This window comes from Boleophthalmus pectinirostris, unplaced genomic scaffold (genome assembly GCF_026225935.1).
Source record: "Boleophthalmus pectinirostris isolate CB_2022bp ecotype Guang Dong unplaced genomic scaffold, ASM2622593v1 HiC_scaffold_7, whole genome shotgun sequence".
NCBI classification, from domain to species: Eukaryota; Metazoa; Chordata; class Actinopteri; order Gobiiformes; family Gobiidae; genus Boleophthalmus; species Boleophthalmus pectinirostris.
In genome coordinates this window covers 8,420,162-8,448,136 of record NW_026571473.1, presented here as the reverse complement: position 1 = coordinate 8,448,136, position 27,975 = coordinate 8,420,162, and the positions used below count along the sequence as shown (strand labels likewise).

At 37.8% G+C, this 27,975-nt stretch overlaps 1 protein-coding gene across 1 annotated transcript in view; it reads right to left on the bottom strand.

The window, feature by feature from the left end:
* The window catches only part of anos1b (anosmin 1b), a 108,800-nt gene extending 81,648 nt beyond the window's left edge, over positions 1-27,152 (bottom strand). Inside the window, exons 1-2 of the mRNA XM_055164763.1 lie at positions 26,941-27,152; positions 26,783-26,894 (exon numbers count right to left, since the gene is read on the bottom strand). Coding sequence (XP_055020738.1) covers positions 26,783-26,894; positions 26,941-27,152 — 324 coding nt within the window. The remainder of the gene's footprint in view (positions 1-26,782; positions 26,895-26,940) is intronic.
* Between the last annotated feature and the right edge of the window lie 823 nt (positions 27,153-27,975).

Genomic DNA, 27,975 nt, shown 5'->3' with positions numbered 1-27,975 from the left:
CCTCTACCTAGCTGTCTCCATGTGGGATAAGCCCTCTTAATGACTCCTAGACCTGTATTTAGCCCGTGCACGGCTTACCTCTTTCCACACTCCTCCTCTTTCTCTCCGCTACCTATTGTGTTTCCCCAATAGTTAAGGTTAAAAGGTTAACGTCTGAATAGATTAGCTTCAGTAATTGGCATTTAGCGCTACAAAAGACTCCTACAAAATGGTCAATGAAGAAAAGAAGTTATGCAATGCTTTGATCCTGTAAGGATTTTAGGATTTTTTTGTCCCCCTTTGCAAAAATAATAATAGTCATTTAGTCGGTTGGGGACTTTTTAGGATGGGGCAATGCGTTTTCAAGCCGTTTTCTCAGTTACATGATACACCTCGAAGGACTACCCAGAATTCCCAGCGAAGAGTTAGTATGTGTGAAAATGGGGAGACATCCAAGGCCTGTTCCAATGCCGTTGTTTGCACCATTCCTTTCGTTCTTGCTGCTCGGCCAGGCATCGAGAGGGGCTCAGCTGTTTGGTTTGAATTACAGCAATAAAATAAGACAAGATATTACCATGCTGTGATGACTTTATATCGTCGGAGAGTAGTGATGGTATTTTTATAGAGTACAATATTGTAGATATATCTGTGGAAAAATAACCGTCTGCTTGCAAAACTGAACCAGTTAAATTATATTATAGCTTGGGCCTGTCACAATAACACATTTTGAAGCATGATATAGCGCTGAGGAAAATATTATAGTGAAGCCTAAACCTGGATGAACCCTAAAAACATATTCTAATTTCTAAATGCACAATATTGTTAAAGGTGCACTGCGCAACTTTTCTGGTGGAGGGTCTGTCATTTTCTTGTCTCCAAGGCGATGTTATTGCTTTGCCTGGAATGTCCCACAGTATGACGTTAAACAAACACACCTTGAGTTTATTCATTACGGGTGTTTTTATTGCACAAAAACACAATAATTTCTTCTGTGAATAGGGGCGACTTTCCACAGATCTGAAGTGTAATGTAGCGTAGTGCCGTAACCTGCTTGTCTCCTTCGTGATAGATAGGTTTAATCTGTACTGTGGAACATTCTAGACCAGGGGTTTCCCATCTTTTTCCTTCTGTGAGCTACTTTTTGTAAAACATAAATGCCAGAGAGCTACTCATTTTAGCAGTCGCCAGAAATTTTGTAAATATAAGAGCCATGATAAGCTGAAGATGAGGTACAGTTAGGTGTTTATAAACCCATTATCCAATTATCACTGCACAAAAAAATTTATACATTTACAAAGGAAATAGGCATTTAATCAATCAAATTTGAGTTATTTAACACAATACGTATAATTCAATAATACCTGGGCGAGTTACTTGTAAGGGGGTGGAGAGCTACTGGTAGCTCCCAAGCTACAGGTTGGAGACCCCTGTTGCAAACAAAGCAGTAGCATTTCTATGGAGACAAGCAGATGGTGGACCAAAATGTTACAAAAAAACCATAGGCTGCAATAAAGAAGAATGAAGCACTAATTAGTTTGTACTGTATTTATCATCAGTGGTTGAAGTTACTTTTAGGTGCTAGTGGCAAAAATGTTTTGTTTAAAACATTTTGTTCGTATGTATGTGGTCTTCAGAGGAGCCAAAATGCAGATTTGGTGCCTCATTTCCTTCAGCTTGCCCCAGGGCAGCTGTGGCTATAGTAACTTACTACCACTGAGTATGATTTCAATGAACGTTATGGTATGGTCGGGCAACAGTAGTTCAGTTAGTGTGTTCGTCCACTGATCCAGAGGTTGGCAGTTCGAATTCCACTCTCGACATAATGATCACTGATGTTATTAGGTTCTTTTTTCAGACCAAGAGTTTTTTCACACCTGAATAACACAATATCAACACACCAGTGAAACTGTACATAAAAATTTTGCAATTATTCGTTCACCCAAAAAACAAAATAGAACCGGAGAATGAATGTAATGTCATGCACGAAATACCCTGCATGTCCTGCAATAAAACATACATCAGGGAAACAGGGAGGGCACTCAGTAAATGAAAAAAGGAACATAGAACAGAATGCGAGAAGGCAACAGAGAAGGCGAAACACAAGCAACAACACACAAAGCAGAACAAGAACAAGTCAAATTGGCCTTTTCTGAGCACTGTAAAAGAGAACCACATTATAGACTGAAACAGAGCAAACATCATTGAGACAGAAGAAAACAAACACCGTCGCTGGATTAAAGAGGCAATCGAAATACGGAAACGTGCCCACGGGACTGTAAACCGGGACGAGGGGGCTTATTTACTCTCACACACCTGGGATGCTGTCCTGAGGAAGTTGGACAGCGCCAAAACCTGTATATATAAATCATCACACCGGACACGTCACAGCAACATCATGTGACCACCCTGAGATAGTCGCTAGTGAGCAGTCGAAACTGTCTGGTATGAAAACAAACTCTTGGTCTGAAAAAAGAACCTAATGACATAAATTATCGGAAGACCAAATGAACCTCTTTGGACTATAATCATCACTGGTTGAGCGGTCAGATCCACTAAGCCACAGGTTGGCGGTGCGATTAGAGCTCCCACAAATGAATGCTGTTGTTGTTGTGTCCTTGGGGAAGACGCTTAACCCACCTCGCCTCCAGTATCAGCGCTCGTATAAATGTGTGTGTGAATGAGTGAATGGTTTCTTGATGTAAAATGCTTTGAGTGGAAAAGCGCTGTATAAAAAAGTGGCCATTTAACAATGCACAGAATTCTAAAGTGACTTTGAGCATCTGGAAAAGCGCTGTATATGACTAATGCATTGTTATTATTATTATTATCTAAATAGTCAAAATTGCCTGATGTGTGTCCCAGTAAAGTATTAGTTAAACTCCATTCATACTAATTAGAGTCAGATCTGTGGGGAAGCCTGTTTAGCGCCAGGAAACCAGAGGCCTGCTGCCATGTCACAGTGTGAGGCTTTAATAGCTCCACTTGTCATGGGCCCAGAGTTGAGCTGGAAGAGACACAAGAAACATGGATACTTCAACGAGAGGAAAAGGTTGTCAAGGGTCGCGGAAAATAAAGAGACTTTGTTAAATGATTGTGTGAAAATTAGGTTTTTCAATAAAGTCATAATAATTATTTTGGTAATTTCCACTGGAGCTGATATTTGCACAGCGGGGTTAGCCAAAGTCAAGACGAATAAAAATGACCAAAGTTTCCCTGGCTTCTGCGTGTGAGATTAAAGGTGCACTATGGAGCTTTTCTAGAAGTGATGGGTTTGGAGTGTTGTAAACTTTTCAATCTTTTCACTTCATCATTTATTCAGTTAGGTATTTCTATTGCCCAAAAACGTAGAAAAGAATGCTTTTTACAGTGAGCGAAGTTGCCTCTCCACAGATCTGACCTGTAACTTGGCCTGGACTAAGGTCAACTGTATATATAACTATAATGCCATACTGTGGAACCTTCCATGGAAAGAAAAACACTGCAAGGGGGACAAATTTGTTAATTTAAGAAGAGATTATGAATGAATATCCAATGAAATATCCAGATTTTTTTGGTTTTACTAGACAAATACTCACAGAAAAGGTGAGCGCACGACAGTTAGCTACTTCATCTACAGATATACACTACCGGTCAAAAGTTTTAGAACGCCCTAATTTTTCCAGTTATTTATTGCAATTCAAGTTCAAGTGCAAGTCCAATGAAGAGCTTGAAAAGGTACAAAGGTAAGAACTGAACAGCCAGAGGTAAAAAAAAAAAAGAAAAGGAAAAAAGATAACAAAACACAAGTCCAAGCTCTCCCAAACCTCAGGAAAAAAGAACAAAGAAGAAAGATGATGAGCCTGAAAACATGGAGAGTCCATCACAGACTCCAGACTTAAACCCCACTGAGCTGTTTTTAGGATGAACTGGACAGAAGAGTGAAAGTCAAGTAACCTACAAGTGCCACACATTTATGAGAACTTCTGCAACAGACTTGGGAATATTTGATTTCTATTGTAAAAAATAAAAAGAAAAAAGAAAAATAGTGTGTTCAGCTGTTATATCCAAAGATGCTAAAGGTGGACACTGAATCAAAAGTTTAGAATACATTTTGGTCAACAGTAAACAGTAAACCGTAAAAAACTGGAAAAAGTGTGGTGTTCTAAAACTTTTAACCGGTAGTGTATAACACATTTCATCATCACAACTTATACTTTTCGTGAAGCTCAAATACAATTTTGTGGTTAGAAAAATTTGTATTTCCATATTTAAAAGTGCATTGTGTAAGTTTTCTAGTGAAATGTCCATCAAATGCTCTTGACTGATTAATCTAGAATGTTTCACAGCTTGGTATTACACCTTTCTATCTTCATGGAAACCAAATCAGACTAAGTTACAGGACAGATCTGCTAAGATTAGGGCTGGGTATCCTTAAGAAGTTGCCGATACGATACATACCAGGATACAGAGGCCACGATATGATGCATATCTCAAAACGGCGCACTTTCGATTCAATCCAATATATTTCAAAGCGATTTGATACGGTTTAATAAAAAATAAAGGCTAAATCATGGCTGTGATACTAAAAGTCTTTGTTAAACCACGTCTTGTGCAAAGTTCTTATGAAAAATGCCCAATTTACTCATCAAAACAGAGAAAACGTCAAATGTGTTGCATAAGAGTTTCCTTCCTCTAAATAAACAAAACTATAGCTATAACAAAATAATTTAGTAAAATATGCTAAAAAATACTCTTGCCGATATATTGATACAGCAGCCCACAATATCAATACTGTATCATCACATTAAACGATACAATATTTTGATATTTTTGCACACCCCTAGCGAAGAGGCAACCCCGCTCAGTCAGAATGCCTGTTTTTCTTGGTATTTTTGAGCTATAAAACCACCTAGACTTAAGGTACAGCTGTTTAATGCCATACTATGTAACTTTCCAGAGCAATGACAAGCAGGTGACGGACCATCAACCAAGACACGTGCATGTTTAACAGAGAAGCAAATGAATGAATATATGTACCTTGGAAATTCAAAATGGTTGTTTGTTTTTTGTTATAATGACACAAAAAACATAGGTTAATCATTGAAAAGATATTATGAATACTGTATATTTTCAACATTCTGATGACATAGTATTTTCAAGGATCTACTCATCACAAATACCTCGCTGGAATCTTCTACTCTACTATCACTGCATACTTATGGTTGACAGCAAAAACACAAATTGCAAAGTTTGAATTGAATAATACTGAAGCGGTTTATCTATGCAGTCTAATCTTGTTATTTGAAAATCCTATAGTTACAAAGAGCCCAGGAATGCACCACTAAATCACAGACAACATAGTAGGTTTTTTAATGACGACTTCGCTAATTACTTTTAACAGCTATTCATTAATATAACCAGAAATATGTTTTATATCTGCTGCCAAGACCTTAGATCTAAGAACAAACCCATGTGAATGCCTTCCACATGCTCACATAGCTCCAATACTAAACCACTGATATTACACAAGAGAATACCAACTTGAAATGTTATTATTTATTACTTTTTTCTTAGGTTTACAAAGAATAATATTCTGTTTTCTGATCTATGTTATAATGTTGTGTCCTCATCACAAACATACCTGGAGTTGTGTGTTGTCCTGTTTTATACGCACATGTTTAAAGCACAAACTCTGCATTATTTATCATGTGTTTTTCTCTCAAACTGAAAACACTTTGTTCCAACTTTTGATCTCATGTGGCAGTACAGGAAGTCCTCCACTGTGTTTTTAAACTCCATACATCTTCACTAGAATCACTTGGATAATTTCAGCCCTGGAATTGTCAATCTCTACTGAATAAAAGGTAAAAGGAGCTGTTAAATTGACAACTACCGACATATGACATCACAAGGTGGAATAGAACAGTTTGAGCCAAGGAGTTGATGGAGATCCAAATCCAGGTCTGTTTTTGATGAGGTAACAACATTATAACAGTAAGAATTTGATTTTTAGACACAGATTACATTAGCATATTCAAGAGACGGATGAAATATGAACTGAAAAACTACAAAAAATACATGTATTTCAGCACATGGCTAAACTACAGGGTTGAGAGATAACACATTTGGAAATTATCAGCATTCTATTAACATTTCTTTCGCTGTGTTGATACTTCCACGCACACAACATCCCAACTGGGAGTAAACAAAAGCCAGAACTAAACCTGGACTAGACTATGGTGGAGTTTATTGTTTAACTGTCAGATTGGAGATTTCAGACCAGTCCTGGTATACGGTTAATATCTCTGTAATTGCTGTCTACATGGAATAGAAACTGGTACAAAGTCCAGCATCTCTGTTAGTATAAATAAACAAAAGTGAGATACACAATTGATACTTGCAGTGCCATCACACTGGGGGTGTTCAACATGTATTTCTATGTTGGAATGTTGGAATGCAGTTACCATAGTGACACAATGCACACATAAGCAAACACAGCGGAAAAAAAAAAAACTCAAGAGGAAACTGAAAATTGAAACACATTTTTGATCAGCACGAGAGCTCATGGTCCTGTTTAGGTGTGCTTGCAGGTAAAAACGACAAAATATTTTATCGGAAGTGCCTTTCGTTTAGATGGTGATGGCATTTTGGGGGCTTAAAAATGCAAAAATCTGAAACTACCCTCCAGAGTGGAAAAGTTGAAAATGCTCCGCCGTAGTGTTTCCATCTATACTGCCCAAGACGCAAAGCTCTGGTCAGATAATGCTCACGTCGCGTACATGTTTACGTCACATACATCACCACCTAACGTCACCACCGAGCCGCCTGGCATGCACACCCAATCAATTTCAGAGTCTCCAGTTAGCATCACATCAGCTGCGAAGTATCAAAATCTTCAGAAAAAGAAAGATGTGATTGTTGTCAGATGGAAGGACTTGAAGCCATGATGTTCAAATGGCAAGTTTGTGGAGCATATACCTAACAAATAACGATAAGGTTCAATGTTTATGGATTTTTATTTTGGGATCAATAAAGTATCTATCTATTTCTTTATCTATATTTCTTTTAAAAACAGTGACTCTCCCATAGAGTTACATAGTTCAGATGAAATTATGACTTCATCAAACACTCGAACGTGAACTCAACCTATATATCCTTCTTATATGTGATTTACAAAGCGCAGTAGCCTTCACGCGACTCAGTTCTTGTCATGTCTCAGATTAATGTGCGCACGCTTATTAGCTATGCCTCTTCTACAGTCTCTGGAGTTGATGGTTCAATCCCCGCTTCCCAAGCAAGAAGCCTTATATAATACAGACATGCATGTAGACTGTGTCTTGCCACGCTGCTTGTCTCTCTTGTGTACGATTCCCCACACAACGCCTCGAAAACTGACACAACAGCCATGATATACAACCTGCTTCCCTCACAGAGCAGAGCAGAGCAGAGGAGAGGACAGGCGGCTGCTAAACATATCCAGATTTTCAATAGAAATCGCATTCCTCCCTACATACCTCAAATGTGGACATGTTTTTGATATTATTTGATTCATATGAAATTCCGTGCATTGTTAGTTGGTGTTTGAATGTAGCGTATATGAAAGCGGAGGAGGAAATTTAATATCCTGGTAAATATTGAAATGAGATTCTCTTCACACAACAGTGGCTATGTTCACATGCACCCCAAAATCTGATTATAATCTCATTTGTGGACATTAAAAATTATTTAAATTACATGTATACCACAAAATCTGATGTAAGTGATCTGCAAGACCATTATCAGAAATAAATTCGATTTTTGCTGTTGTTTTAATAATCTTATAACTCCCAAACTCTGATAATAAAGTGTGCACGTAACTGCAAAATGTCCATAACTAAATATGAACATAGTTTATGTTTACTGAAGCAAATGGTCCACAGTATGGCATTCTATCTCCATGGAGACAAGCAGGTGATAATGCCAAGTTACAGGTCAGACATATGGAGAGGTGAGCCTGCAGTAGGAATTCAGGTTTTAGGTTCAAAAGCTACAAGGGCGTAGGTTTGGTCTCAGCTTTGGTGGGGATATTATCAGCTAACCCCCACATGTTTTATGAATTCTTTCCAAAAACACACAGAGTTTGGGCAGGTTCAAAATAAGTGAGAGGTGGTTTCATTTTTCAGTTCGCAAAATGTACAGTTTGTGTCCATTGCCCTTCTAAGATGATTCTTTATTATAACAGCGATGTAGAAGTTTGTAGCAGATTTCCCTTTGCTTGTTGGTGATGAGATATTTATGAGGTAATGTACAGACATTTTTCCATGGAGTATTGTCAATAGAGTCGGGCTGCTAAAAGCGCACGAGTAGAGCTCTCTTTGGGAGGTGCACTTGTGGCGGTAGTCACTCTTTTTCTGCAGCGACTCCTTATAAGGCAAGTTTAACTGAATGATTGATGAAGCCAAGTAAATGCCTTTTGAAAAAAGTTTGGTGTGCAGTGTCTTCACTCACACCTGCTCAAGCCACCATCTTCAGGTGCTGGCCTTGTCCTGCCGCTTCCCCAGTTTAGGCTCCTGGCCCCACTATAAAACATCACTCTGTTGCAGTCAATGAAATAGCGGCAGGTGTAACCCTGTCATCATTTCACTGAATACATCTCAGAACATCTAATAAACAAAATGTGAACTAAAACGTGTTCAATTAATACTATTGAGTTTGGAAAAATATTGGAATAAATGTATACTTTTGTTTATTAAAATAAAATGGTAAATATTAATAGGGACTATTTAGCAAATTTGACTTATGAGCTTTAAGTCATGTTAAAATGTTGTTTCCTCATTAAAAAAACATCCCCTACATTGTGTTTTGTTTCATTCACACTATTATTAGTCTGTCTACATTTCCAAAGCTCAGAATGCTCTGTTCAACCTTGTGATGTCATGAAACAGTAGTTTTTACTTTTAGTTCATCGGAGATTAGCAATTTCAGATCTGAAACAATCCCAATGATTTTAATGAAGGTGTTTGTAGTTTAAAAACACAATTGAGCACTTCCTGTTTTATCACAACATCACAAGTTGGAACAGAGTGTTTTCTGCCTGAGAGAAGAACTTATCTGAAATATGCAGGATTTATTAAACATATGTGAATTAAACAAAACACAACTCTAGGTCTGTTTTTGACAACAACATTATAACATAGATCAGAAAATAGCATAATGTGGGCACTTTAAGTTGCCGACCAATACCATATTTTCCATCTATTTTTGCAGCTTTCTCATGATTCTTTGATGCTTTTACCTTTCATTTCTCTCTCTATTGCTCAACCCCCTCTGTCCTCTCCTCTCACATGTGGCCGTACGCACTTGAGTCCCAAGTCAATTTCATGGGACATATTTGCTGTCAGAAGTGATCAGCTCAGTTTGGATGGACCTCTGCACAGCTCCACTGTTAAACGGTGGTCAAACTGTAAGAGGTTTTAATGTGTCTGAGGCAATAACAGCTGCACATGCTCCGCGGAGAGAGGAGGAAGTTGAAAAGAGCAGAGAGAGACAGGAGGAGCCCAGTGAAAGATGTGGGTAAATAGAAGCTAATAGAAGTCTGGAGCAAACTGGAGCGGGCTCATTATGAACCAGGATGCATTATTGATCATTGGAAACTTTGTGAATAGGAGGTTTCATGGGAACTCTGCTAAAAGAAACATATTCTCAGAGAAGTGTTGTGTTAAGTGTTGTTTAAGGAAATTGTGTAATAAGAAAATGTCATTAATTTAAAAAGTTTGTCATCAAGTGGTTGCTTCTTACTGATGTTTTTGCCAGAATTCAGTGTTGGCAATGAAACTGTGAAAATGTAATAAGTTACTCATTACTGATTACAGTACTGTTACGTTACTTAGTTACTGTAATAAAATGTAATATAACTGTAGTATAATTGTACTACTTATCGGCCGATATGGGCACTTGGAGACATATCGGCTATCTGCCTAAATCTTGTCGATATAGGCCGATAGTCCACGCGGGCATGTTATATAACTATATCTTAGACTCTATATTATGTCCATTTAATCCAATTTATAGACAGGTAAATGTCCTAATATGCGTCAGCGCATCAATATTTATCTGTGGAGTAATTTATCTGTGTCTGTGACACCTTACTGCCCCTGAACGCACCCCCAGAGTCACGTCACTCACGTGCGCCGGTTTACACACACAGCTGCTGTCAACATGCTGGATTATATTCTTTTTACGGATGATCTTTTTGAGTCAGGATTGAAAGGACACTTATTAGTGAAAACTTGAGGAGTCTGTGTGGTGAAAATGTGTCAGTTTTGAAGCTACTTTTGGTTCTTTCTCATTGTTTAGCTGCTCTAGCTCCCACACATAAACAGCCTATTTTCTCTGAAATTGGCCTGCTGTAAAGTGACTATAGTGGCTGTATAGTATATGTTTTTGGACCTTCATTGATATGTAAATGAGCTGTGAACAGATGTGTGAATGATCGGTATTTAAGTATATAACTAATTATCGCAGCATGCACGCATTTACTGCTAAAGGCCAATGGCGGTAGTTTGCTTACTTTCTTAATGTTAGGCAAAAATGCCATTAGTACTACCAACTGTACAACTAGGGGTGTCAAATTATCGCGTTAATTGCGATTAATTAATTACAGTCATATTTAGCGCGTTATGTTTTTTAATCACGTTAATCTCATTTTTAATCTCTAACTTTACTGTTTCTGTATGTGAGTTGCTTTATTATAAAATCTGTTTTTATGTGTTGCTGGGACAACAACACACACACACAAAAACACATTTATACATTTTTTTATTTCGGTAATTTCACTCATTGCCGGAAACCCACACAAAACGCGATGAGACTTGGGCTTAACAGCCAATTTGGAGAGATTTGTTAAACAATAAATGACTTTATAAAGTCACTTTTTTTGTTCTATATGAGTCTTTTGATCTGCCACAATAATGTAATAATGAATTTTAATGAAAATACCTCAAACTGAAGCTTTTCTCAGCAATTTTTAGATGAGATTAAAATGAGATTAATTTGATTAATTAATTACAGATCATAATTAATTAATCTCTCAATTTTTTTAATCGCATGACAGCACTATGTACAACTATAAATGTTGCTTAAACAAACACAATTTAAAATCCAATAGAACCAAACCTAAGTTTTAAAATTAATTGAAGATTTATAGTGAATTTTACATCACTAAATATATTGGCTTTTATATCGGCTATCAGCACCTCCAACTCCTGTTTTATCGGTATCATATGGGCTGAAAAAAATCTATATCGATAGGGCCCTAGTCGATACATCACGCTGCTCCAGTCTGTGATAATCTGACAGTAAAAGTCAGACCTGTGGATAACTAAGTAACTAAGTATTTTGTTAATAACTGTAATTTATTTTCACAGTAATGCATTACACTTATAAATTCTAATCAATGGTTCAATTGTTTAATTTGCTAAATAAATGTACCAAAAATATAAACACATTTTGCATGTAATGTACACCAACACCTTCGATTAACAGTAATTCATTAGTAAATAAGTGTAATTTTATTGTTGAATTAACTGATTTAATATAATTTGCCTCCATGGATGTAACCATCAACTTAAGTCCATTTAAATTAGTTCAGAATCTCACTGAGTACAAGACAAGCAGCTTTCTCCACTGTTAACCTTAATAATAACAGTATATTTCAAGACTCGAGTAGATAGATAGTTGGAGTTTGTAGTCATGACATAAAGAGGTCTGTTAAAAGCCTTCCTAATCCTGGGATTTAAAGGAGAAATTTATCTTCAAGGCTCAGTCACAAGAGAGCTGTCAGAGCGAGTGCTGAAAACACATCTACAGACGATTTATATGTTTGTACAGGCTATTATTAAGCAGTATTCATGTTTTAAAGTAACACTATGGAACTTTTCTGGTTGATGATCCGCCACCTTCTTGATTTGCACATTATGGAATTTAAGTAGCCAAATATTTTACCCTACCAGCCAAGTAACAGGTTAAATCTGTGGAAAGGCAAGCCGCTCGCAGTAAGAATGCATGTTTTTCAAGGTAATTTGGTACGTGAATTAATGGAAGATAGTTTAATGCCACATTCCAGGGAAAGCAATAAAAACATCCAAGGAGACAAGCAGGCGGTGTCCTCTCTACCAGAAAAGTTACAGTGCAGTGGTGGTGCAGCAGTTAGAATATAAGCTCTGAAATGCTCACAACAAATTGAGGTAGCTAGAAGGCATCCACCTCATGACATCAGCAGGTGGAATATTTAGTTTTAAACTCTTGAGAAGAATGATTGCAAGATTACGAAAACATATTATAAAACAAAAGAAAAAAATACATTTCTGGGTGAAAATTTGAAAAGTATAAGTCTAAGTATAAGTCTAGCAACTAGTCATTTAAGTACTGAACACAGCTTAAAGGACCCATATTGCTGTCATTTTCAGACTATAAGGGGCACTTAAAATCCTTTAATTTTCTCAGAAATCAACAGTGTGCCTTATAATCCAGTGCACCTTATGTATTAATGCTGGTTGTGCTTACGAACCTCGAACCAATTTTATGTCTCAAAAATCTGTCAGTGTTTTAGTACGACTTTGGTAAACTACGAAGCCACAATGATGATGGATTGTCGGAGCATTATGGCTACTGCAGTCAGGAGCCTCGCAGAGTAAGTGAGTCGTGTCCTTTAGTCCAACAGAAGCTGACCACATCAGCGCACAAGGAGCGAGTTATTTTTTCAGTGCTTATAGTTTATGCAAATGAGCCATGTGGTTTTAAGTTTTGTTTCTGTAAAATGTAAACAAATGTCCACAAAGCTGCATTAAACACATTATTACTCAATGTATATTTCAGTCTTCCTCGTAGGAAATAAAAATCTAAACTTAAATTATCTACCCACATTCACATTCACAATACACATTCACCAAGACAGGGAGGCAACATCAGGAAATTACCCCACGATCTGCCAATGGATCATGGATGCCTGGGCTAAGGGATCAGTCTCAAGGTTGGTCCATTTGTTTCGCTTAATGCAACTTATAATTCGGTGCGCCTTATAGTCCGAAAAATACGGTACGCTATTTGCTGATCTATGTTATAATGTTGCAAAAATATCCCTAGAGTTTTATACAAAAGTCTTGCATATTTAATCTGAGTTCTTCTCTCAAACTAAAAACACACTCTTCCACCTTTTGATGTCTTTTGGTAATACAGGAAATGCTCCACTGTGTTTTTAAACTCCATATACTTTCACTAGAACCATTTGGATAGTCTCAGCCCTGGAATTGTCAATATCTACTGAACTAAAGGTAAAAAGTATCTGTTAATTTGAAAACTATACTTCATGACATCACAAGGTGAAATGGAGCATTTTGAGCTTTGAGATGTAGACAGACTAATAATGCAGGATTAGTCAAACACGCGTGAATGAAACAAAACACAACTCAAGGCATGTTTCTGATGAGGTAACAACATTCTAACATGGCTTAAAGCTCACAAGAGTCAGTTTTGTGTAATACAGGACCTTTAAGCAAAAATCGGTGTGGAAGTAAGTGCAAATGTGTGTCCGATTTGAGCACATAAGATTGAGATTTGTCTGCTGGATGTTGTGGTCAGTGTTCGCGGTGAAGCGCAGTGGAGAGAGGATTTTTACACGATGCATTAACTCAGCTAATGGTCCCCAGATGACAGTGGACGGCTGACTGACCTGTGTGTAAGCCCCAGTAGAAAAGAATGGACGCGCTATGACCAGCTCCCATTCAACTCCCCATAAAGAACAAGAAAAGCACAGAACTTTCCCGACACCAGTCCCTAATTACTGCAGACTGAAGTGTGTCATGTTTTGGTCATAGGAGCCACATCCTCACAAAGTGACTGGTCTTATTAAACTGGAATTGTAACACTAAATCTGGAATAGGCAAGATAAACAGTAAACAGGGATTCTTAACCAAATCAAATATTTAATTGCTTATTTAAAGGTGCACTGTGTAACATTTCCGGTTAAGGGTCTGCCACCTGCCTGTCTGGAAGACTTTCTTTGTGCCTACTGTATTTTTCAGACTATAAGGTGCACTTAAAATCGCATAATTTTCTCAAAAATCAACAGTGCGCCTTATAATCCGGTGTGCCTTATGTATTAATTCTGGGTGTGCTTACTGACCTTGAACCGAAATGTTGAAAACAAACAAAATGTTTTAGTACGACTTTGGTAACTATGAAGTCGCAGGGCTTGATGGATTGTTGGAGCATTATTGCTACCGAAGTCCGGAGTTTCGCGAAGTAGGTGAGTTGTGTCCTTTAGTCCGACAGAAGCAAATCACATCAGTACACAAGGAGCAACCTGTTTTTTTCAGTGCTTATAGTTTATGCAAATTAGCCCTGTGGTTTTAAGTTTTGTTTATGTAAAACGTAAACAAATGTGCACAAAGCTGCATTAAACACATTATTACTCAATGTATATTTGAGTCTTCCTCATAGGAAATAAAAAAAAAAAAAAAAACTTAAATTATCCACCCAAAGACATAATACACATTCACCAAGGCAGGGAGGCAACCCCAGGCAAATTACACCACGATCTGCCAATGGATCTTGGATGCCTGAGCTAAGGGATCAGTCTCAAGTGTTGTCCATTTGTTTCACTTAATGCGCCTTATAATCCGGTGCACCTTAAAGTCTGAAAAATATGGTATCTGGCCTCTACAGCTGCATGTCCCCCATCCCCTCTTTCTCTCCTCTCTGTTAGTACAGTATATGATGTTAAAAGCTTTTTACATCAAATGATTTCTTACACCGTATGTTGCAGTAAATGTGGCAGAAGACCTTTAGTAGAAATACTCAGACCTTCCAGAGGAGCTACTTCATGGGAATGTCCCATTTCATCACCAACCAAACACAAAAGCTTTCCTGTTGTGTTCACCTGACTCACCCTTGGACACTACTGTGATGTTGCAGGACACAGAGGAGGGACACTTTTGGCTCTTTCTCTCCTCAAACTGCATTGACATAGATCTGCTGACCCTCCCTGACCAGTCCTCCTGTTAAACTGACCTGAGACCTTTGACTGAGACACAAAGGCCACACAGAAGCGCAGCCGAAATGTTTCTTCAGTAAAGTTCCTCTCTCTGGTGTAAACCAATACAAACTGTAATCACATTTTAGTGTTCAAATAAAGTTATATGTCTTTTTATTCAGGTGGTCAGCTAAAGCCAGCTAAATCAACTAAACCAACTAACCAATGGCCTATGTTGTTTTTTTAAGGATGATAGCTGATAGCTCTCCTCTCTCTCTGTCCCCTCTCTTTCCTCTCTCTCCCCTGTCTCTCTCCTTCCTGTCCCTTCTCTCTCTCTCACTTTCTGTCCCTTCTCTCCTCCTCAGTCCTGGTATGTCCCCTCTTGGTCTCAGGTGAGTGAGTCAGTCTTCTCCTGCCATAACTTTCTCACATCTCTGCACCTCCTCTGGACTCTGTGCCGATCAGGTGACACTGACCAAGTCTTATCTGAGCGCTCAATCAAACCCTCCATTGTCTGCTCCTGTCGCCCGCTCCTCACCTGCCTCACCTGTCTCTCTGCTCTCCCCTTAGAACCCGCTGAAGCCTGTCATTGATCGTCTGTCTGCAGCTATATCATGCACACCTGTCCTGAAGATTGGAGTCTTCAAATTCCGAACTTTAAAGGTCCTGTACAACATTATTTTCTGATTGTGTTACAATGTTGTTTCCTCATAAAAATACATACCAGTAGTTGTGTTTTAAACCTTGGAGATGTAGACAGACTAATAAGAAGAGTCAATTTTGCATAATTTTTTTGTACCACTACTGGAAAAGTAATACTGTATATAAAAAGCATAAACCATAAATACAAAATTCATTAAAAAGACATATACAAGAAGGTTAATTACAGTTCATAAGTTACAATAAAATCTCTTCAGTTGTACTATCTAAAATTCGAGATATAGCAAGATCACAGGTTCAACTCAATATGTAGAAGTGTTTTTCTATGGTTTCAAGACATTTCTCACTAGTTACAAGATAATCTAACATGAAATGAGAGCCAATAAAAGCGTTTGTTTTGGCTTGAAATAAAAAGTATATCAGAAACAAATTGAAACTAGTATTTAGATCAATCAGTAAGAAAATCCTAACTTGTCATCATTACTGAACTAAATGGCCTGAAATTGAAGAAATGTAAACTCATCTAGATCTTTGTAGTTTCCTCTGGCTGATCTGGGCTACCAATCAAAGTAAAACGTAGAAAAAATTAGTGTAATCTCCTGACCGGTTGCCCCAGTCACACTGAAGGATGGGTCAAATGCAGAAGAATAAGGAATTTCATTATGTAGAAAAAAAAAAAACACCTCAACTCTTATCATCCCTGTATTAGTCAGTGTGTCACCTAAGGACACTGGGTCTTAAACCACTTGTAATCCATCACTTGAATTTGGCAGCGGATGACCAGCCAGTATCAGTGCTAATTCCTTATAAAGAATGGTTGGGGTTGGTTGGTTTTTGGGTCAGGTTGGTTGGGCTTGGTTGGGTCTGGTTGGGAGTGGTTGGGTCTGGTTGGTTGGGTCTGGTTGGGGGTAGTTGGGCCTGGTTGGTTGTGGTTGGTTGGGTCTGATTGAGGTTGGCTGGTTTGGTCTGGTTGGGGGTGGTTGGGTCTGGTTGGGGCAGGTTGATTGGGTTTGGTTGAGGGTGGTTCGGTCTGGTTGGGGGTAGTTGGGGCTGGTTGGTTAGGTCTGGTTGGGTCTGGTTTGGGTTGGTTGGGATGGTTAGTTGGGGCTGGTTGGGTCTTGTTGGGGGGTGGTTGGTCTAGTTGAGGGTGGTTGGGTCTAGTTGGGGGTGGTTGGGTCTGATTGGGATTGGTTAGGGCTGGTTGGGTCTGGTTAGAGCTGTTTGGCGTGGTTGGAGGTGGCTGGGTCTGGTTCTGGGTCTTGAACTTGAACTTGGTGGACACGCAATGAAGAAAACAACACTCTTCATCACGGGTGAAGTGAATATGAAAATTTGAATTATCAAACTTGATATGTGAAACTCATTAAACAGTCTTATACTACTTATACTACTATAATAATCTTAAAACGATTGAAATACTAGTATATGCACAGATATTGCAGTAGTTAGTCATACAAAATGAATTACTGACAATCTGACACTTTAAAAACTTGTACCTGATTGGTTGGCCACATTCAAAAGTGAACTACAGGAAATATGCGCACAAATTAACATTTTAAACTTCTCCTGTAATATATCAGACTGGTTCCATTTTCTTACCGAGCTATTAGAAACGAATAACTTTCTATTGTTACAAATGGAAGCTATTACAAACGTGGCGCATTTGTACGTAAGTGGAAGATAGGATTTCAGTAAAAGACGCTATAAGTTTTAATCAGAATTAAAGAGTATAACTTGCTCACAACATGTCTGTGTAATCCCTCAATCGTCCAGATATGCTGCTTTTGCTATTGATCACAGTATAGAAAATTGGATTTCACTGGCAAAGAGGTGCATACCAAAAGCATTAAGAGCACTACTATCTCTGGCAAACCTGTCTGTCCCTGCCTGTCCCTGCCTCTTTATGCTTGACCTGATCTGTCTCTTGTCTTTATCAGTGAGCATGTCCCGGTGCAATCTGACCTGCCTGGCTCTGCTCCTGTGGCCCTGGCCCTGCTCCTGGTTCTGAGGTTGTGGAGGCTGGGCTTGGGTTGGGGTTGGTTGGGGCTAGTTGGGTCTGGTTGGGGTTGTTTGGGTCTGGTTTGGTCTGGTTTGGAGTTAGCTGGTTGGTTGGTTGTCTGGGTGACATCTGAGCTGATTAGCCTTACCTTAGCCTTACCTACCGCAGAGCATCTGGGTCACATAAACACAGCTCACTCAGCACTGGCCCTCAGCTCTGACCGGCTGCTCCTCACGTCCTTAAAGGGCTTGAGTTTGTGGAGTGAGCTTTGTAAATGTTTAGGAATGGAAGAAGTACAGAACTATTTGGTTTCAAGCAGAGGTGGTAGTTACTTCAAAACTAGATTTTGGGGAAATGTAACATCAGATTTATAATTTGTATTTAATGTAATTTGAGAGGCAAAACATAAATAATGCACAAAAAACATCTGTATTTTCAAAGGATAGACACACAAATGATTAAAACTACAGTATATCTGAAGGAGCTGTGCAAGAAACACACAAAAAGTACTACCACTTATTTGGTTTCAGAAAATGACAGAAATAGGTTGGGTTTATGTTTTTGAAAGAGCTATCACACTTTAACCTTATTATTATTTGTTAGATGTTGGCTCTGCAAACTTGTCATATAAATCTATGTCTTGAAGTCCTTTCAACTGACAACATTCATGCCTTTGGAGTTGAAAAATAGCTCCACTTTTTGAAGCTATTGTGGAAAAGAAAAATATTTATTTGTATTGACAGAGACGGCATTGGACATTTTGTTTCATGTGGATAGGCCCAGTAATTACAACTCTGCAATTTCAGAGCAAAACAGCTAATTCCACCATAGAATTCTGACCTGTCCTCCAGCTCAGTTTTAAAATATAGGGATTCAGAATGCTGTTTATTAGATAGAAACATTGGCTAATATTGGATATACTTTAAAATCTAAAGCAAGGCTCACTAATTGTAAAGTACACAAAGCAACTTTTCTTAATTCCTTGTATTTTTTATTCTGATGGTGTATACAGTTAAGTTTAGTTTCATTGTTCTTCTATTTTCGATTATAACTCTCTAGTCTGTTCAAACATCTAGTCATTTTCCAATATCGGACCAATATTTGAACAAGAAATACCTGATAATATTGACATACTGATATTATCTATCCCTAAACATTAAAAAACAAAACCAAAACTTGCACTGTACCTTTGAAGACTCACTTCTCTGGCTCACTCCAGCCCTCACCCATCACTGGTGAAGCCTATGGCCTCGTTGACCTCTGCTCTTTCTCTTTAGATCTGGAGCCATTGATTCCTCTCCAACACTGAGCTGTCCCATCCATACTGGAGCTGTCCACATCCATCTTACTCGAGTAGGTCCTTGTTAGTACCTCACGCTGGGGTTTACACGCACGAACACTCCACACGTGTTAAGATTTTCGACTGTTCTTTTGACTTAAAAGAGATTTCAGTGTCCCACAGTGAAATACGGTCTCAAAATTACCAAGGACTAGAATTGTTTTTCATGTTGTTGTGTTCACATGACATTAAACCATGCCAGGATCGCATAGTTTAAAAAGGAGCTGAAGGAAAGGTCAGAAATCTATGGTGGACTTTGCTGCTTTGTCAGATTGCAGATTTGTTGACCTGGTTTACGGTTCATATCTCTGTAATTACTGAGACTAGCCACATGAAACAAAAACTGGCACAAATTCAGCATCATCTCGGTCAGTGTAAATAAAAAAAATGGGATTTCTTTTCACAGTAGCTTCAGAAAGTGCTGCCATTATTTAAACTATAAAACATGATTGTTACAAGTTGAAAGATTATAGACAGATATAGCAGTAGATTAATATGGCAACTTTTGGAAGCCAATCACTAACAAATGATTTTAAGGTTCAGCTCTCCATCTGAAATTACGCTATCATCAACGCTATGACATTAGGCAATGTTTTTTATCCTAAATTAACCCTTCTGATAATTTGTCATGCTTGAATTGGCCATAATTTCAACTCTATTTGAGTTAATTAGATGATTTTTGGTGATACATTTACAAGGCTACTCAAGGGTTGTGCAACTTTCCAACTCCAAAGGGATTTTAATCAACATTTTACTTCTAAATTGTCACAATTACATTACACTGACCTATTAAGGACATTTTCTTAGAACTAGACTACACTGAAGTATATGTCATTAGTGTTACGATACTAAAAGTTCAAACTTGATTTCAATACTAATACCAGAATGTGATTTTCAACTTTAAATTTAAGTACTTTCCATGTGGTTTTATATCTACATAATCCCTCAGTTGTCCTGGTACTATTGCTTAAAAAAGTATTTAGTTTTTATCGATTAGAATCAGATTTCTAACTCTTTTAACAATGCGACATCAGATCTGTTTTTCTCATCCAAAATCTCCGCTCTTATTTTAGCTGTTTACTCCATGCTCGATTTTTGGAAACATGACAACATAGCGACATATGTGAACACACAACGCACTATAAAAGATCATGACTCAATCGCAAGGGGGGAGCTTCTGGAAAACCCAGAGATGGAGGTGTAAATAGAACACGCATGAATCACATACTGGTGGCTCTACGCTGACCACGTGCATCCTCCAAACAGACCCAAAACACAGGGTCTGGACTCCACAGACAGCAGGCCGTCAGCAGCAGCGGTGACAGAGGCAGAGGAGGAGAGGAGCGTCATAAAAGGTGTGGGTTACTGGAGTTGTTGTCAAAAGCCTATTTTAAATGTTCCTTTAAATCAATGGCCACTTATCTGTCAGTGTGCGTTTTTTCCGCTATGTGGCATAAGGGTATTCCCGGGATGTGGTTCAAAGGGAGAAGTGGGTCAGAGCTGTTGTTTACAATGACATAAGAACCTTGATATAATTAAAGGTCCGATATTTTATTAGTTTTAATTTGTTATAATGTAGTTACCTCATCAAAAACAGATTTGTTATGAGTTGTGTTTTGTTTCATTCACACATGTTTGAGTAATCCTTTATTACCGGTTTGTCTGCATCCCCAAAGCTCAAAATGCTCTGTTCCACCTTGTGATGTCATGATTTTTTTTTTTTTTTCAGTTAACAGCTACAGTTTACCTTTTGTTAAGTGGAGATTAGAGGCAATTCCAGGGCTAAAATCATTTAAATGATTCTAGTGAATGCGTAGAGATTTTAAAAACACAGTCGAGCACATCTTGTATTACCACATGACATCACAAGGTGGAACAGAGTATTTTCTGTTTGAGAGAAGATCACAGCCTAAACATGCAGGGTTTGTGTGTTAAACGTGTGAATGAAACAAAACACAACTCCAGGTAAATTTGGAAACAACATTATAATATAGATCTGGAAATAGTGTAATAAGGGCCCTTTAAGAAATAGTTAGCCTGGTAATTCTGCTTTTTTGGAAGTAAATTTTAGAATTAAAAGGTGCATTGTGTAACTTTTCCGGTGGAGGATCTGTCAAACGATTTTCTCCATGGTGATATTGTTGCTTTCCCTGGAATGTTTCACAGTATGACATTTAACCTTTCTATATTCATGGAGACCAAATCAGACCAAGTTACAGGTCAGATCTGTGGAGAGGCAACCCTGCTCACAGTCAGAATGCCTGTTTTTCTATGTATTTTTGAGCCACCTGTAATTGAATAAATGTAAGGTGAAGCTGTTTAATGTCATACTGTGGAACATCCCAGGCAAAGCAATGACATCTCCATAGAAACAAGCAGATGACCAACCAAAAAGCTACATAGTGCACCTTTAACTTATGATACATGCAGAAAGGGCTAGTATAAAAATTGATTAATTGAATTTGAAGTTCCAAATTATTTGTTTGAAAGATAATCACATTTTATTTTCCCCTTTTTCTTGCACTGGAAATTGCCTTGAAAATTCCATAAAGCTACTCACAGTCACAGGGACCAAAGTGAAGCACAGGGCCTTGCAATTCTAATGCAAGAGTCTGTTTTATCTCATTCATAAAAGATTTTCCCAATAGCAAATGGGTTAAATAAGTTCACTGAATACAATCTTTTTGGCTTTGACCATTTTCTACAGTGTGCAGAACATTTATAGTTATAGTTTCTAATTATATTTTCAGGCAAAATCGCTCAGCCCTACATGCTGATTACTGGAGAAGAGTAATTATCATATTTCATAAAGCCCGATGTAATCCCTTATTTGTCCAGGACTGAGATGTTTGTAATATGAAATAAAATGTCAAATCTTAAACCCCGAAACTTTAGATAGACATATGGTTTAAGATTTAAGAGGGCTGTGGTTAGTAAAAGAACACAGGAATTTGACACCTAATTTACTGAACAAAGAGAATGCAGCCAGATTCTGTTCAAAAACCACAGTCATTAAGACCACACATTACAATAATTAGCCTATTTAAATATCTCTTCTCATAAAAGATTAACTAAAACATCGCATGTGTAAATTTGATGATTTGTTTCTTGTCACATTTGAAACTTTAACGTTATAATGGTTTTCAGTCAGTAATCACATACTTAGAGTTGTATTCCCTTTGTTTCATGCATGTTTGAGTAATTCGATGTAGTCCTGCGTTTTAGGCTTGAATGCTTTGAAAATGTATGTTTTCACCTACCCCCTATCCCCACCCACTTCTCTAACTTGAGATTATTCAGAAAATTCAGCCTCCCGGTGATACATGTACAGTTAAAAAATGTTGTTTAGCCAATAAAAACATGAAAATCGGCTGCTTATACTGTAAAATGCCATTAAGATCTTCAGTATGGAACAAGAAATGAAGTTATTCTTAAAGACGCACTATGTAACTTTTTGGTTGGGGATTCGTTGCCTTCTTGTTTCTATGGACATGTCATTGCTTTGCTTAGAATGTTCCACAGTATGACATTAAACAGCTCTACCTTACATTTATTCAATTACAGGTGGTTTTATAGCTCAAAACTACAAAAAAGAAAAACAGGCATTCTGACTGTGAGCGGGTTCTCCTCTCCACAGAGCCGACCTGTAACTTGGTCTGGTATGGTCTTCATGAAGATAGAAAGGTTTCATATCATACTGTGAAACATTTCAGGTAAACCAATAACATCTCCATGAAGAAAAGCATTTCATGGACCCTCCACCAGAAAAGTTACACAATGCACCTTTGAACATAAATTATATAAAAATGATATTTAAAAGTCAATTTTAGATTTTAGTTTTTTGTCACTAGTCCTGTGTCTGCTGCTGCTGTTTGAAGCCTTAAGAACTGACTACTGCATTGCACATAAAAATCACATGTATGCTCCTATGGGCCCTCAACTGGCACACACACACATCCAGGGGCCACCTCATTACCAACAACACAAAATGCACAAGTGGCAAGACACTAGGGCTAGGTACTGTTTAAAGGGACTGCACCGGAAAAAAACAACAACAACAAAAAAACAATTTGGATACTTGAAAAAAGTAGTGATGCAGAAAACATTTAGCAGGTGCAAATAAGACGAGAACATCACAAAAAACACAAAATCAACTAGACACTGAAAGAATACAGTTTCTTATAATTACAAGTGGTTCGTGTGAGTGCACAATTGATACTTACTTCACTGCATCTGAGAGCAGGGATCAGTACTTTTTACTCCACTATATTTTTAAACGAAAAGTAAAAGCATTTTTAATACTTGTTTGTGAATGTCTGAAAGGCTGAGATTATTTGTTATAAAGTTCATAATTTCAGCAAACAAAAATATACAAAGAAAAACAGCTCGGAAAAGAAATATTGATTCAGTTGTTTGAGCAAATTTCAGTCCAAATCTCCATCAAAATCAGAACAATTGAAGCATCATTACATCTCAAAATATACGTGAAATACTTTTACTTTTAACTCTTTAAGAATATTTTTAAACAGGTACTTTATAGTTTTACTTAAAGGAGCACTCTGCAGCTTTTCTGGTGTCGCCGTGGAGATGTTATTGACTTGATGGTGGACATTAAACATATCCATCTTGCATTTATTCATTACACATGTTTCTATTGCTCAAAAATACCACAATTCCTTCTGTGAATAGGGGCGACTCTTCACAGATCTGAGCTGTAATGTAGCGTAGTGCTGTAACCTGCTTGCCTCCCTCGTGATAGTTCATTTTAATCTATACTGTGGAACATTTTAGACAAAGCAATAACATTTCCTTGGAGACAAACAGGTGGCAAACCCTCTACTAGTACTTTAACTTTTACTTGAGTTATCTTTTTCCCTTGTATCTGTACTTTTACTCAAGTAACAAAGTACTTCTCCAACCCCTACCCCATACATACATACAGCCCCACTGCAGTGCTCTGAGCTGCTGGGGCATGCTAACACGGCAAACGCACAGCTCTTAATGGTTTTCCCACCCACTACAGCGCGCACATGTTGAAGCCGTTAGCGATAAGTGGCTTTTCCAACTTGGTAACGTCCTAATGTCCCTGTTAATCTCACATTCCTCACTACAAAGGCTCAGAGCGAGGCCAGGGCACAGCACAACCAGGAGGAGAGTCTGAGGCCACTATAAGAGGAACAGCATGGATCTGAACTGCACATAACCTGACTGTAAACTCCGGGGTTACAAGGGTGCTTTGGTGGTTTGGTGGTTTTTCAAGCTAATATTTTACCACATCTGTTATGGTACAGGTATGAGACTTAAAACGATAATTCAGGCAGTTACAGCAATGCAAAATTTTAAACTCAAAATGAAAAAAGATAAATTCTCAATGACAATTTTGAAACCACAATTGTAAGCTAATTATAACTTAACGGTTCTATATTACACAAAATTGACTCTTGTGAGCTTTAAGCCATGTTATAATGTTGTTTCTTCATCAAAAACACACCTGCAGTTGTGTTTTGTTTCATTCACGCACGTTTGAATAATGCTCTGTTCCACTTTGCTTGCTTAAAATGCTCTGTTCCACCTTCTGATGTCATCTAGTGGTAGCTTTCAAATGAACAGCTACCTTTTACCTTTTGTTCTGTAGAGATTGGTAACTCCAAAGCTGAAATCATCCAAATGATTCTGTTGAAAGTGTATGCAGTTTAAAAACACGGTGAAGCACTTCCTGAACATGACATCACAAGGTGGAACAGCATGTTTTCAGTCTGAGAGAATAACTCAGCCTAAATATGCAGGATTTGTATGCTTAACATGTGTGAATGAAACAAAACACAACTCCAGGTTATGTTTTTGATGAGGAAACAACTTTAAAATAGAATCAGAAAATGGTGTAATATGGGCTCATTAAACAATATAAAGTCATTTTCAACAACATACAGTATATATTTTCTTTTATATCACCATGGGAAACTGATCAAATTCATATAAACTATTTCACAAAAGGCATCAATACATATACAAATGAGGAGGTCAATCTAGTTTCAATACTAGTTTTATTTTTGATTAGTATCTGGGTGTCACTAAATTTTACACTATGACAACTACAGCGACCCGTAGTATTCCAACCTACTTTAAATATTTTAGTTTTTCTCATCAGAAACATATATTGCATTGTGTTTTGTTGTAGTTGTATTTCTGAATACTCATTTTCATTCTTGCAATCTCTGGATGTCATCTGTTGGCAATCGAAAAGTGCTCCTCTGCATTTGAAATCAGCACAGGGCTCTTTCTGATCATTTTAACTCTCAAATCGTCTTCACAACAAAGCACGAAATCCAGCAGCAGCAGCAAACAGACAGCTCTTCGTGGTACTGATTGCAACACTACCACAGATCTCAATTCTCCTCTTACTGAAGCTGGTAACTATTATGTCATATTATCACATTCAAGTAAATAGCCTCGTCCCAATGAAGTGGATAATTTCTATTTGAACGTCTTTAGACAGGTGCAATAACTTATCATTTGATTCACCTACGTGTTTTGTTTTGGGATTTTATACAGGTGCTTTCTATCCAGCTGTAATTGCAAAAGTTTATTCGCTAATGAGAAAAAGTGTGTATTCCAAACTCTGTGTTGTAGTAAATGCCGTCAGTTGATTTAAAATACTGATATAGGCAGCTGTAGTACTGAATACTTTGGCATAGTCTCTCTGTGGTAAAATTATGCCCAGTCAAACCCAGCAGTGGAATGTAACTAAGTAAAAGTAGTATAGTACAGTACTTAAGCAAAAATTTTAGGTATGTGTATTTTAAAGTGGATACCTTTTACTTTTACTTCACAAAATCTGAAAGCAGGTATCTGTACTTTCTACTCCACTACATTTCTGAACAAGACTGAAAAGTACAAGTATTTTTATTTTATGTATGTTTGAGAAATGTTTGCTGAAAAGGATGAGAGGTTTATTTGTAACACATTCGTAGTTTGAGCAAGCTAAAATATACAAATACAAACAGCTGGAAAAATATTAAGTCAATTGAACAAAATTATTTTCAAATCTGTATCAAAATCACTACATTTGAAGCTTTATAAGATCGCAAAATCAGCGAGATACTTTTACTTTTTACTCTTTAAAGGTGCACAGTGTAGCTTTTCTGGTAGAGGTTTCCAGAGTTGTTATTGTTTTACCTCCAATGTTACAGTATGGCACTAGCTTTTTAATTTCCATAGCAACAAGCAGGCTATAAGGCAATTTACAGCCGAGATCTATGAAGAGGTTACCCCACTCACAGTAAGAATGCATTATTTTGAGCAATAAAAACCCATAATCAAATAAATGCATCTTATATAAGTTTATTACCATACTGTGGAACATTACAGGCAATGCAATAGCATCTCTGTGGTAACGGACCACCAACCTGAAAAGTTACACAGTGCACATTTAAGTACATTTTTAACCAGGTACTTTAAATCGATTTTTGTGTGTGATACTTTTACTTTTACTTGAGGATTTTTGCTCCAGTATCTGTACTTTTACTAACAAAACTGAACACTTCATCGTCCACTGGTCAGACCACAGCCCATTACATACATTTCCATATTAATACATCAGGGTTAACCACAGGACCCAAAATGTGCCGTTTATGGTCTCATGAAGGACACACAATATTCTTTAAGTATGAATCTGGTTTAAAATCGAGCCAAGATACACTTTATTTCAATGTCTCGTGTAAAACTACAGACGTATTTTGTTATAAGCTATAGGTTATTCACATGTTTAGAAGCGTGTACAAAGAAAAAGGACAAGAATGACATGACCGTATCTTACCTGTACGTGTCTGAAGGCGACCGTGAGCTGCGTCATGTGTAGCGTGAGACACCTGGACGTACACCGCGCGCTGTTGATCTTGTCCTGAACATCCTCGTGCTCCGGTGAACTCCTGCGCGCGACAGTCAGCGTTACCAGTGCGCAAAGGTGAAGCAAACCGACTCCGCGTAACGACATGGTGCAAATCAAATAAGCAGTTAGCTGGAGGCACGCAGTTGTCTCTAGGAGTCCGTAGCGTCCTCCTCTCGCGACCGATGAGTTGTGAATGAAAACATCTGCTCCAAGAAGCGGAGTACTCGCTCTGGTCTCCCCGCGCGCGCAGACACTCCCCCACCGTCCCATGTGCGTCTCTGCGCTCATTACAGCGCATTACGGTCTTCAGCGGAGCTCCACATCACCCGTGTTTACTTTACACAAGCATTCATTTCACCTGTGCCAACGTCATTTGAACAATACTGTCACTTAACTTACAATTACAGCAGTTAGAGCTTAGCCTCTTTGAACGCTCTAATGGTTAAAGGTCCTATATTACTCAAAATTGAGTCACGTGAGCTTTAAGATATTTTATAATGTTGTTACCTCCTTAAAAACATACCTGGAGTTGTGTTTTGTTTAATTTATAATTGTTCGAGTAATGCATTATTATTAGTTTGTCTACATCTCCGAAGCTCAAAAATCAGGGCTGCAAATCATCCAAATGATTTTAGTGAAGATGTATGGAGTTTAAAAACACAGTGGAGCCCTTCCTGTATTCTATAATATGCACTTTTATTAACTTTTTTCATAGAACTTGCCACCTGTTTAGGACATTTTATAATGTTGTTACCTCCTCAAAAACATACCTGGAGTTGTGTTTTGTTTTATTTACACATGTTCAAGTTATCCTTTATTATTTGTCTGTTTACATCTCCAAAGCTCAAAAATCAGGGCTGCAAATTATCCAAATGATTCGAGCGGAGGTGTATGGAGTTTAAAAACTCAGTGGAGCCCTTCCTGTATTCTATAATATGCGCTTTTATTAACTTTTATCATAGTACCTGCCACCTGTTTGACTCTACTAATACTTTGCAGTGACATCATCCTGCGGATGTTCTACATGTATGTCTTTTGGCAAAATTTTCAGCAGTTGCGGACAGAGACAAAAAACATTTTAAGATAGTCTGAAAACTCAAGAAAAAGCACAAAATGGATCA